This window comes from Curcuma longa, chromosome 1, assembly GCF_044706935.1.
Source record: "Curcuma longa cultivar G26 ecotype Majalengka, Jawa Barat chromosome 1, ITB_CL_G26_1.1, whole genome shotgun sequence".
Taxonomy (NCBI): Eukaryota; Viridiplantae; Streptophyta; class Magnoliopsida; order Zingiberales; family Zingiberaceae; genus Curcuma; species Curcuma longa.
In genome coordinates, this window is record NC_133861.1 from 1,099,850 (window position 1) to 1,112,650 (window position 12,801).

The following is a 12,801-nucleotide window of genomic DNA, read 5'->3' on the forward strand; positions in this document are numbered from 1 at the left end:
ATAATTATGAAGATGGTTTATCCCGAGTTATCTGATATAGATTTTTGGAATAATAGTGATGTGTTTATCCAAACGCAGCCCTACTTTTAAGGTAATCTTACTAAAGCGACCACTTTATCATGGAGGTTCCTATTACGATGCCTCACGGTCCTCTAGGTGCTATCTTCTACTTCATGATGTCGAATCAAGGTACACCTATTAAGCTCTATGATAGCCAATGGTGTTCTTGTGAGGTTTAGAACTACTTTTATGAACAACAATCAAAGTCTCAAACTTTAAGGGTCAGAGAATTGAGTTCACCTCTCGGTCCATCCCCGCATCTCATAGGCTATGAAGATGCATGATAGTGTCATAATCATGTATGCATACTAAAGTCATATTATAAATCAAATACATCATGCGATAAAAAGATATGAATAACTAAAAATTGAGTGTCAATAATTCATCGGGTTACTCTCTCATCTTAAAATTAAAAGACTATTTTATGGAGATGAAATTACAACATGAAGACATGAAAGAAGATACTTTATAACTCAAATCTAGAAGAAAAAAGAAAGGCTTGGTCATGGTATTCGTAATCGTCTTCGAATTGATCTCCAAGCTCCTTGGTTGACGGAATCTTGATGACTCAGAAACGGTGCTCTCCTAGTATTTATTGTCACAAGGAAACCCCTCCTCTCTTAATTTTGAGTCTCTTGGGTCATTTTAAAGTCTTCTAAGCCTTCCAAATCCATTGAAATATTTCAAAAACACCTGGGCGGTCATTCTGTACCACGGTCATGTTCCTAGTGGACAAACTCTATTAATCGATCGAATGTGACTATCCGTTAATTTTTTTATTTGCATTTATTATTTAAGAATTAATCATGTAAATAGGTAATTCTTTCTATCCTTTAGGATTCTTTTCGAATCCAATCCATTATCTACCCTTTTCCTCTTCTTTTGCACTTTTCTTCTGCAACTCTGCTCTTATATCTACCCTTATATCTTATTAAATCAACCGTGCCTAACAACATACTTGCAAAAGGTTATAATTTATTCAGAAAAATCAAATAAATATATTATTAAAATTAGATAATAATAATAATTTTAACTAGTAGTTTAGAAGTTAAACTAAAACACACATCATGTTATAAAAAATAGATTATTATATTCATTATTTGTTGACCTAACATTCTCTAATTTCTTTTATAAAAAAAACATTGTTAATGATGTAAGTTAGAAGAACTATGACACTAATTTAGTCAAAAGGATTCTAAATAATAAATAACAGATAAACAAAGACTAATGACAAAAAAGTTATATAAAAATACCAAGCTTGAGGAGTAAAACTATGGACAAGAAATATATAGAGACAAAAAAGAGAGAGAATGACCAACTTATTCAAAGAGGAATGTTATTGTTCAAATAAATAGAGTAGTTATAGACATCTTCCTTTTAAAATCCAAATTCTCCATGGTAGTCAAGATTATCATGATTCCTACGTAAATTATAGGGCATGAAGATGATTGATGTTCATGTGAAAATTTCATTAAAATGTTAACTTTCATTATCATCAAGAATTTGAGATAATTAATAAGATAGTCAATATTAGGTTGGCAAGCTAAGTAAGTTTCAAAATTATATCATGAAAAATATCTAGACAAAAAAAGCCTTTGTATTTAGTATCCAGTACCTTCATAGGAAAAAAAAAAGATAGAAAGATATATGCAAGTTCAAGAGTATATCACTTTCCCTCTCTTGTGATATAATGCATATATATTATATCAGGACAGAGGAGCCTCATATAATTCCAAATGATAAAGCCCTTTTCTACAGAATACAAATACATATTTATGATCACTTATTTTATATATATATATATAAATGTCAGAGCAGCATGTTCGCATTTCATAACTAGAAATTCATAAATTTAATTAAAGCAGTTTTCCAGTGGTCACAATTTTATGACTGTCTGTGTCCCTCTTCAGCTTGCTGCTCAGAGTTCTGGGGTACTTTGCAGAAAAGCTCAACTGTATAGCAACATTTGTACTGGAACAGTAGCGAATAATTATGCAAGAAGAGTTCAACTTGAGGTTGTAGAGTAGTAACTAATTATATATCTTAAAGTTTAAGACTTTTGATCAGAATCTGAATTAAATCTTTCTTTCTTTCTTTCTTCCATTGTACTCCATTATATATATAAATATCACATCCAAGTCTCATTCTGGCTTGTAGTAATTAAGATTTACATGGTAGTGTTAATTTTATATATATGGCTTGCTTACTTTTACCAACAGGGCTTGGAGGAATGGGATTAGAAGCTGGCTTTTGTCCTCATGTCAAGAGGAATAATAGCCACCATATACAAAGAGGCATGTGGACCCTTTGGAACGCAGTTTGTGACACACAAACCCATGTACAACACTTGATCGATCGATCTCTCCTCCTACTGCATACCCTCCTGCTTTATTCAGATATATAATTGATCTTTTCCAGGATTGTTAATTTATTTGTGGTTATGAAAAATAGAGGTATATAACCGTAGAGGAAGAAGAAAGAAAGAAAGAAAAGTATGGAAAGGAGGCTAAGGCCAAGGAGTTGTAGAAGAAGAAGAAGAAGAAGAAAGAGAAAGGGAGAAAGAGGTTCTCTTTAATCTTTTATGATCTCTTTCTATTTCATATATTTGGCTTTAAGTGCAACGGTTTGTTCCATAGCTACCCAGCTTCCTTGTTCTTTAGTTACGTTGAAGTAGCTAGGAAGAGTTCGAGAGAGCTAGCTAGGCAGGGTTAATTGTGTCGATCGACGTTGGAGCATAGATCCATACCTCTTGTACTAGGATTTGAGTGATCCATCGTCTTCTTCCCTTCCTCCTTTTAATTTGTTGTCTTTTAGATCTAGGAATAAGGAAAATTGGAGCAGAAGAGTGAGTTAAATTTCATGGGTATAGACTGATTGAAAATTTGAGAAACAAGCAATCGATCATCACATAGCTAGCTTTAGGCTTTTACCATGGCGGCAGCTTCATCGTCGTCGGTCCCTTTCTTCGGTATGAGAGAAGAAGAACAGTACAACAACATCCAGCAGCAGAAGTTATCAGCAACACCAAGCTCATCAGCAGCTGGACCACCTGCAGCTCCAGCTCCTCCAAAGAAAAAGAGGAACCTCCCTGGAAACCCTAGTAAGTAGCTAGATATGTATGTATGTATCTATGTATACGCAGAAGTTGCAAACCCTAATTATATTCATAGATCTACGATTGAGTTTTGTCTTCCTAATTAATCCGTTTTGGCATGTGCAGATCCTGACGCCGAGGTGATCGCTCTATCGCCCAAGGCGCTTCTGGCGACGAATCGGTTCATCTGCGAGGTGTGCAACAAGGGGTTCCAGCGGGAGCAGAACCTGCAGTTGCACCGGCGAGGCCACAACCTGCCGTGGAAGCTGAAGCAGAAGAACCCCAAGGAGGTGCGCCGCCGGGTGTACATCTGCCCGGAGACGACGTGCGTCCACCACGACCCTTCCCGCGCCCTGGGCGACCTCACCGGCATCAAGAAGCACTTCTGCCGGAAGCACGGGGAGAAGAAGTGGAAGTGCGACAAGTGCTCCAAGCGCTACGCCGTGCAGTCCGACTGGAAGGCTCACTCCAAGACCTGCGGCACCCGCGAGTACCGCTGCGACTGCGGCACCCTCTTCTCCAGGTACAAACCCTAACTGATCTCTTACTTGCCGATCGAAACAACTCCGATCCGACGATGATCGTGATCTGCAAAACATCATCGACTGCTCGTTTCAATTTCGAAAATTGAAGAGTTTTTGGTTCCAAGTACGCTTCTTGGTTTCGGTGATGATTAGATCTAAAATCTGGACTGGAGTTACAGTTAGGGTTAGGGTTGTGACTGACTCATTCCTGACGGAGTGGCAGAAGCAAGAGAAGGGTCAGAATTGGGGGAAAATAATGCACCTCACACACGTGAATCTTGTCGATGACATGCAGATTATTTCAAAAAACAAATCAAAACAAAACAACACAAACAAGAAAAGGCGGTCCATCTTTGGGTTCTTGAAATCAACGCCAGTTAGAACGATGCGTCCTTTCTCCTATTCACGGGAGGATGCATGAAGGAAAAGCTTCAGGTCATGCTTGTTGTCTTGTGAGTTGGAGATAAGCGAGCAGGAAGAAGGGAACAAGGAATGGCCATGGCGATTGCAGGTCCACCATTTCACGAGATCGTCCTTTGTCCTCGACCAGATTATTCTTATTCCAAATATTTGCAGTTAGTTAGTTTGCAAGCTAGCTTTAATTAACATATATTATACCATGGCCATGCACACTGAATATAATTCGATCGATTGCAATATTAATGGTTGTGTTGTTGCAGGCGTGATAGCTTCATCACCCACCGAGCATTCTGCGACGCCTTGGCACAAGAGAGCGCGAGGCTCCCGGCGACGATGGGTGGCCAATTCTACGGACGCAGCGCCGCCGGACTTATGAATTTGGGGCTTCCTCCGGTGAATTCTCATCAGTTCTCCTCTTTGCAAGACCATCAGACGCCGACGCCACCGCCGCCTTCCAACGATCTTCTTCGGCTTAATGGGAATGGCGCCGACGACGCGATGCAGTTCGATCACCTGCCATCTTTCCGGCCTGCTGCCGGCGGCAGCTTCTTCCTCGGCGGCGGTTCGAGCCAAAGCGTTAACGAAGTAGTCAATTCTCATCTGCTCCAACCCAAACCCTTTCATGGCTTGATGCAACTCCAAGACCACCACGCTAGCATGTCGTCGTCTTCCGCTGCGGTTGATCTCTTCAATCTCAACATCTTTTCCAACAACGGAAACGCGAGCGGCGCCACCAGCAACGCCGCGATGAACCAATTCCCCGGCCAATTCAACAATGCAACCACCGGCGGGAGCAGCAACGAGACCGCGTACGCCGGAAACCTCATGAGCCATCACTTCGATGCGAACATGTACGGCAACGAGACCGCCCTCCATCCTCACATGTCGGCCACCGCGCTGCTCCAGAAGGCGGCGCAAATGGGCGCAACCACCAGCAATTCCGGCGGCGCCAGCTCCATTCTCAGGGGCTTCGGAAACTTGGCGAAGAATAATCCGGGAGCAGGCTTCGACGGCGTCGGAGAGAACTCCGGCGGGGCTCCTCAGGCGCAGAACGAAGCTCACTTCAACGAACTATTCATGAACTCTCTCGCCAACGGTAATGGAACGATCAATGATCAAGAAGCTGCAGCCGGATTCGGGGGAGTTTTCAGCACCGGAATCGGCTCAAACATCAACGAGAACAAGTTGCAGAGAAACCAGCTGGCAATCCTCGGCGCCGCCGCAGCCGCCGACAAGTTAACCAGAGACTTCCTCGGGGTGGGCGGTAGGATGAGGAGCCTGGGGGGCGGCGTGCCGCCAAGAGAGCTGCATCTGGGCATCGACATGGGCTCCCTGGATTCCGAACTCAAGTCCACTCGATCATTCGGCGGCGGCGGCGGCGGCGGTCGCATGCAGTAGTAGAACTTCACGTACGATAATAATTAATTCTACATCTTTTGTTTAATTTCAATCAAGCGAAGAACAAGTTCTGTTATAGCAAATGTTGAACAACCGCAAATTTATCTTAAACTGTCGTCTTTTTAATCAATCCTCCAGGAATTTGTATCTGAAATTTTCTTGAAGATCGATTTTGCTACAATTATTAAATGTTCTTCCCTGCGCATGCAACGTAACGTCGTCAGGGAGAGAGAATGAAAGAGATCTAGTGCAATTATTATAAATAAAGAACGTACCTTAGGTGAAAAGAGAGACTTAAAAGTAAACTTTGCACCTAATTCCTCCTACTTGCTACGCCTTAAATATTATTCTTCCCTTTTTGACCATTTCAAACTAAATTTTAAATAATAGAATGATTATATTATTTTCCCTGTTGAATATGCATGCATACAGATATATATAGAAAGTGAAGTGTATATTGATCTTAATTATATCGCTATCTATATATCATTTGGGATTTCTTGGATTCCCTTCGCCCGATCCCTTCGAGTCACAATCAGTGCCTGTGTGGATGGATAAGAGAACCATTTCTTTGCGTATATATCTGTATCAATGTCTATATATATATATATATATATATAATTCATGTGTAATTTATATGTATATATATATATATATATATATATATATATACACGAAAAGGTTCCCCTGTGGTTGTTGGAAAAGTGAGCTTGATTGGATGCATGGTATATATCATTGTCCATGCACGCTCTCCTATGGCACACTTGGTTCATGCATTCAGAGGAGAGGAAGAAGACAAATGAATGTTTTTATTTGGATGAGTACTGCAATTATTTGATGATGGCAAATTCGATCGATCGATCGAGTTGTTCATCATGTATCCAATGAAGAGACTCTCCACGAGGGTTGTTCCACAAACACCCTTTCCTTGATTCTCTTTCACTTAGTTGATTGAATAGAGTGAGCAAATTAAAGTAGAGTGAGTGATGATTGAGCTGTGAGAGTATGAAAGTATGAAAGGAGTGTTGAGGTTCTATTTTGCTTTTTGATTTATGTCTATTAATATCTAATTTTAGTTTTACAAACCAACAATCAAAGTAAATGACTTTATAAATACAAATTGTTCCGGTTGAGAACTGCTCCAGGACACGTCACCGGACCTCCTCGTAGATGGCTCTGAACAGTAGCGGGTGGTGGAGAGGATGAGGGCTTCACAATAGCCGAGGACTTCGCCGGAGTAGATGGTGGGCAGCAACAACCTCAAGAATGGCCTGGGAACACAAGAATCGTCAGTAGGAAGGCCAGGGGGTGCCCTGGCGCGACCACTCCGACGATCAAGTCAGGGACGGAGGAAGAAAATGATGAACAGTAGAAAATGGAGAGGAGTAGAGAATGTGAGAACTGCGAGAGAGCCAGAGAGAGTACCTGCGGAGCGGAGTGGTCTGTTTATAGAGGGATGAGCGTGCATACCTGTCACGTCATTATTTAAGAAATGTCTCATCATGATTAATAAAGTGTCAGGAACACTCGAGTTTATTGTCACATCGCCGGTAAAGCCTTATATTGTCAATATCCCTGCGGCCAATTAGAGAAATAACATTAATGGCGAGGGACGTGGGTTTGTCAGAGATCATGATGAGGTGGGCCAGGGCACTGTGGGGAGTGTAATCAAACTGGGCTGATGACAATCGTAAATACGGGCAACATGAGGTGTCGGCCGAATGGAAGGATCCGGCCAGGCTCCTGCCGGATGGAAGGATCCGGCGAGGCTCCTACCGGATGGAAGGATCCGGCGAGGCTCCTGCCGGATGGAAGGATCAGGCCAGGCTCCTGCCGGATGGAAGGATCCGGCCAGACTCCTGCCGGTTGGAAGGATCCGGCCAGGCTCCTGCCGGAGGGAAGGATCTGGTCAGGCTCCTGCCGGATGGAATGCTTCGGTGAGGTGTCGGTCGGATGGAAGGATCCGGCCAGGCTCCTGCCGGATGGAAGGATCCGGCGAACAGATGAAGCCTCCTAAGAGGGGACCAACTTAAGACTCAAGTCTGATCATGGTTAGCCCCTTGGGTTATCCCCGGAACACAAATAAATAATTTTACAAAGATATAAATACAAAACAATAAAAGTAAATAATTGGTAACAAATGAATATCACTTTGTTAGCTTTTTTGTTGTTTAAAATTATCTCTTGAAGGTCTAGAAATACAACACTTTCCTCTAAAATCCTTAAAGAATTAGCATCTGAAATCTTTCTTAAAACTCTCTTTTATAGGTTCAAGTTATGGCTAAAAATCATGATTTGTCTATTGTTATTCTATGACAGTCGATTGATACTTCTGTTTCAGTTTTATTAAGATTAAATTTTCACTTTGCCTAGTACATGGTTGACTTCAACCTATCGAAACTTTCTTTGTCTAACATTCGATCAACTTTTACTTACTAGAACTTCACCATTGTCTAACATCTCGTCAATCTTAACCTGTTAAAATTTCACTATTGCCTAGCATCTGTCAATCTAGATAGTCGATACTGTTGATGCAGTCTAACCCTAGTCAGACCCGAGTCTGACTCAAGTCAGACCTGAGTCTGTTTTGATGACAAGGATTAATTAGATCAACTAATCATGATTTAAGTTTAGCTTTACCTGGTGAATTAAGTTAAAGGTTCGGGAAATTAACAACTTGCCCGGGATACCTGGTTTCTAAATAGACTCCTTAGCTCCTGGGTTAATTGGTGAGGTTCCCGGGAGAACACCATTTTGACCGAGAGAAAACTTATCCCGGAGGGTTTAACTTGCCGGGAATAGGTTATGGCAAGCTCTTGCCCAGGAAGAAGATGAACTCAACTAGAAAAGGTGAAACCAGGAGAAGGTCTCACGGGCCGGGTAAGTTCAAGGAGAAGTTATCCGGGTCATATAAGACGTATTCGGGCTTGGCCTAGCCAGGCATATAATGTTGAGCTAGATCGGGAGAAGTAGAGACGGTTCACACTGACATGGCCGGGAAAGGTTTATATTGACCTGGCCATGGCCATGATATCTGGTTAAAAGGAAGTTTTGACCAATATCTAGAAAAGGTTGATCGGGATGTTGACCATGATCTGAGTATAGAGAGCTGGGAGAGAAGGTTTCGGAGTTTAGTTAAATAAAAAGAGAGGTTCCCGGGAGCTTCCTCTAATTCATTCTGTTTAGGAGGAAAACTTGCCCGGGAAAGGTTATCCTGGTCAGGAAACATAGAGCCTGTATCGTGGTTTGAAGGAAGACTTTCATCGAGTTAAGGATGTCCCCCGGGAGTTAAAGAATACTTGACTTGAAGTTACCCGGGAATAGATCCTATGGACAAGGGTTTGCCCGGGAAATAAGTTGTCCTGGAAGGGATCAATGAGGCCGAGAGAAGGGATCAATGAGGCCGATGGTAATCGAGAAAAAGGTAGAGTAAAAAGCCTGAGTGCCCTTGCTCGACCAACTGAGGCTGATCGACCAGCTGGTGACCTCGACCACTGGTCGATCAGAGGGCTGATCGACCAGCTGGTCGATCTTAAGTGATCGACCAGCTGGTTGTCTCGAGCAAGTGAAGTCTGAAGAGTCGGTGGTCGGGAATTTGGTGAGAGAGCTTTAGTAGTTCTCGACCGAGTTGGTCGCCTTGGTGGCTTCAGCCGGATAGCCCGGAGAAGTGCCTTAACCGGAGAAGTGAGATCTTGCTCGGGAAATGGGAAAGTGATTATCTGATCGGGAGATGTGAAGCAGGGAAGGTATTGCCCTTAGCCTTGGTGGCTCGGGACTGTGTTAGCCGAGAGCTTAGTGCTCGTAGGCGAATAGAGAGAGCTTTGGTAGCTCGTCTCCTGATTGGTCTAGAAGGAGCCTTTGTGGCTCTGAAGTAGCCGGGAACTTGGTGTTCGTGGGCGAATGAGGAAGCCTTTGTGGCCTGTCTCCGAGATGGTCCAGGAAGAGTCTGGGTGATCAGGACCGTAGAGCTTGGTGCTCGTGAGCCTTTGAGGCTTGTTGTCAGGAGGAGTCTAGGTGACTCGCCCTTATCAACTTTTGTAGCCTCCGAGGTGGTTAAAGCCTTGGTGGCTTCCAGCCGGGACTGTCGCTGGGAGCCTTGGTTCACCAGTCTTGGTGCCTAGCATCTAGTCTGGGAGAAGCTCGGCTCGGGATCGTGATGGTAGTCGATACTTCATCATTGTCTAACTTTGGTATCTGGTTAATCTTAATATGATAAGTCCGAGAATGCTTTGGTTATGTGACTATTACAACTGATATTGGAATGTTCTAATGCTACTTTTAGTGTGCGGGTACAGGTATGGGAGAAATATTGAACAGTGTTCCAAGGCAATACAAAAAGGATTACAGGTTATAGCAGTACCTGCGGTTGGCGGGGAAGGGTGGCTGCATGGCAGAAGTCCGTTGGACACTGTATCTATAAAGATGTTGGAATTGAACGTTCATTCTTTGAAGTGCTTAATCTTGAGCGCAATCTACTAGTCGAAGCTGGCAACGTCCTGGTTCTTGGAGAGACAGGCTGAGTTCAACTTAGTCTTTGACTCACTCATATCTGTTACAAATTGTGGAGAGGTTCCTCCGAGAAGGAGAAAGTTTCTAGCCGGTATTACCGAGGTTTGATCTGTCGAAAGATCAAGGAGTTACCTTACGGACACGCCGAGGAGTAGGAGCAAGTTATCTCCGAACCTCGTAAATCCTTAAGCTTGCTGATCTTCATTTGCCTGTAATCAAGTCATTATTTCCGCTGCGTAACCGAAGATTAAGCAAGAAAAGCAAAACGAGTGGACAGCTATTCACACCCCCCCTCTCTAGCCGTGTTCAAAAGATCCAACAGATACTTCATCATTGTCTAACATCTGGTTAATCTTAATATGTTGGTCTCATGTCTAACATCTAGTTAATCTTGATTTGTCATGACTTTATCATTACCAAATTTTCTATACTTTGACCCACTTGAATTTTCTCCAATTCCCTATTAGAGTGTCTGATTAACTGTGACTCACTTATACTTTATCCTTGTCAACTCTCAATTCATGACCTACTTGTACTTCGCCCTTATCAACGCCTTGTTAAACTTCCAACTGTCAAGTGTCCTATTAAATATGATTCACTTGGACTTTTTTACTATTAAATATCTGGTTAACCTTAACTTACTTAACTTTTAGCTTAATCATCCACGTCCAAATCAATTTTAACTCGATATCAATTGTACTCACTCAATTGTCAAGTGTATTGATCGACTATCAAATATTTGAGCAACCCTGACTTACTTAACATATTGTACAACTTCAAATATATTAATCAAATATCGAAACTCAACTCGAATTTGATCAACCTTGATTAAAGGTCAAATGCACCAATAATATGAACAAACTCACTTGTAAGGGATTGATCGAGCAATAAAGTGAAAATAAATTTTAATATATTTAATGTATTTATAAGTTTAAAAGTTGTGTTAGATAAATAAATAATACATAATCTAGTTAAGACTACTTATTTTATATTTAATCTGACTTCCAGAATCATGTTAGAATCGATGAAATTAATATATCTTCATAATAGTATAATATTATTTACTTTGGGTCTAAACCCTTATAGTTTTATTTTTGAGCTATATCCAAAAGCCTCATTTCAATAAAGATATCTTTCATTTTACAAACTCATGATCTTTTCTATGTATTTCTAATATGAGACTTTAATTGTAATCCCAATAGTCGTTCTTTTAAATGGACCATTATACTCCAATCGAGATCAACTTGATGTCCAATTTCTTGACCCACCAAACTCTCCTTGCATTAGCATTCGATCCTCTTGATCCATCAAAACTGTCTAGTATCCAATCCGACTGACTTATTAGAACTTATATACCTCGAGAGCTTATCATAGATTTTGTTGGGAGCCCCCTACCATTATCTAACCTACTAGGACTTACTTCAAGAGTTTATCATAGATTTTACCAGGAGCTCTCTTATCATTATCCTTAGATCTAAACCTCCTCTACCTCTATAGTTTTTTCTTGAGATTTCCTAACCCCATATAGATTATGACTTTAATATCAATTGTTATTCTTCATATATTCTCAATATGAATTTAATATCAATTGTTATTCTTCGTATATTTTCAATATGAAGCTTCGATGATAAACCAAACAAATCAAATCCTAGATACTTGGATTATCCAACTGATAGTTGCATCAGCAAATAGAGACGAAGGCAACAGACATCACGTGCAAATTCACTTGTGATTATTTAAGTTGGCAGAAAGAGTGAAAACCAATAGTCCTGGAAAAACAACTAAGACTTGGGTTTTATTTAATTTCTAAATTATATATTTTATAAAATATTGGGTTTAATATATAGAAAATCATTTTTTTAAAAATAAAAGAGTTATTTTCTTCATTTAATATGTAATTATAAATTATACATTCCTTCAATAAACTCGTACTTTCTACTCTTTAATATTTATAGCCTAGTTGAGAAGTCAGGTGACCGAGCTGATAAATATTTAAGAGGGATAAAATCACAAGTCAATTGGACTAGTCCGAGTGAGTCAAAGATTTGATCCTTTTAACTTGATAGGTAGGTCTAACTTAGATGAAATAAATTATTTAGTGATTTAGTGCATGGTTCACGTTGGTGAGTTAGTTTAGTTCAAAAGATGCTCGAACTTTGTTCAATTAATCTCCAAATTAATGCACACAGCTCAAATAACATCAATTTTACTGGGCCTTGAAATTCATAGACCCAAGTAAAGATGGACTACTCGAATCCAAAATAGGTTTCGAGTGCCAGGCCCAGTGGAATTATATTGCTAGACTAATTAATTAATTAACCAGGATTAATTGCACCTTGTAGCTTACAAAGCAAAGGCTAAATTCAACACAGCAGCCACTGCAATAAATAACACACACGTTGAATTATATTGGGAATGACAATTTATTTCAAACTCGGTGGAAGATTCGATCCAAATAGAGAAGGATATAAGGAAATTTTTTAACTCAAATAAATAATTAAGTAATAGGTATATGAATTTTTGAGATTTAGTAAAATTAAAGGGAAAAAATCTCATCCTTGACGTGACGTCGAACGAAATAGCGATTATTTCGAAGGCGAAAGATTGAAGGAGGATTGAGAAGGGATCAAGATTGAGAAATTGAAAAAAATGAAGTAGAAAGCTACCGACGACGTCGTTTATAGATTTTACCAAAAAAGAAAATTTTTTATTAAACAATCAAACTGACCGTAAATGGCTAAATACGCCTATAAATAGGTCATAAACTAAAACCCTAGCTTGACAAAGTTAAAAATA

At 40.5% G+C, this 12,801-nt stretch overlaps 1 protein-coding gene across 1 annotated transcript; it reads left to right on the forward strand.

Moving 5' to 3' along the window:
- The first annotated feature begins 2,402 nt into the window (after nt 1-2,402).
- LOC141833372 (protein indeterminate-domain 4, chloroplastic-like) lies at nt 2,403-5,626 on the forward strand. Its single transcript, XM_074720798.1, has 3 exons — nt 2,403-3,160; nt 3,281-3,677; nt 4,359-5,626. The coding sequence occupies exons 1-3, from the start codon at nt 2,992-2,994 to the stop codon at nt 5,494-5,496; spliced, it is 1,704 nt and encodes a 567-aa protein (XP_074576899.1). The 5' UTR covers nt 2,403-2,991; the 3' UTR covers nt 5,497-5,626.
- The last annotated feature ends 7,175 nt before the right edge of the window (nt 5,627-12,801 follow it).

Excerpts from the sequence above, each read along its gene's own strand:
- LOC141833372 (XM_074720798.1), top strand. The coding sequence starts at position 2,992 with ATGGCGGCAGCTTCATCGTCGTCGGTCCCTTTCTTCGGTATGAGAGAA. Across the intron at positions 3,161-3,280 it reads GAACCTCCCTGGAAACCCTA|ATCCTGACGCCGAGGTGATC; the intron begins GTAAGTAGCTAG and ends TGGCATGTGCAG. Across the intron at positions 3,678-4,358 it reads TGCGGCACCCTCTTCTCCAG|GCGTGATAGCTTCATCACCC; the intron begins GTACAAACCCTA and ends GTGTTGTTGCAG.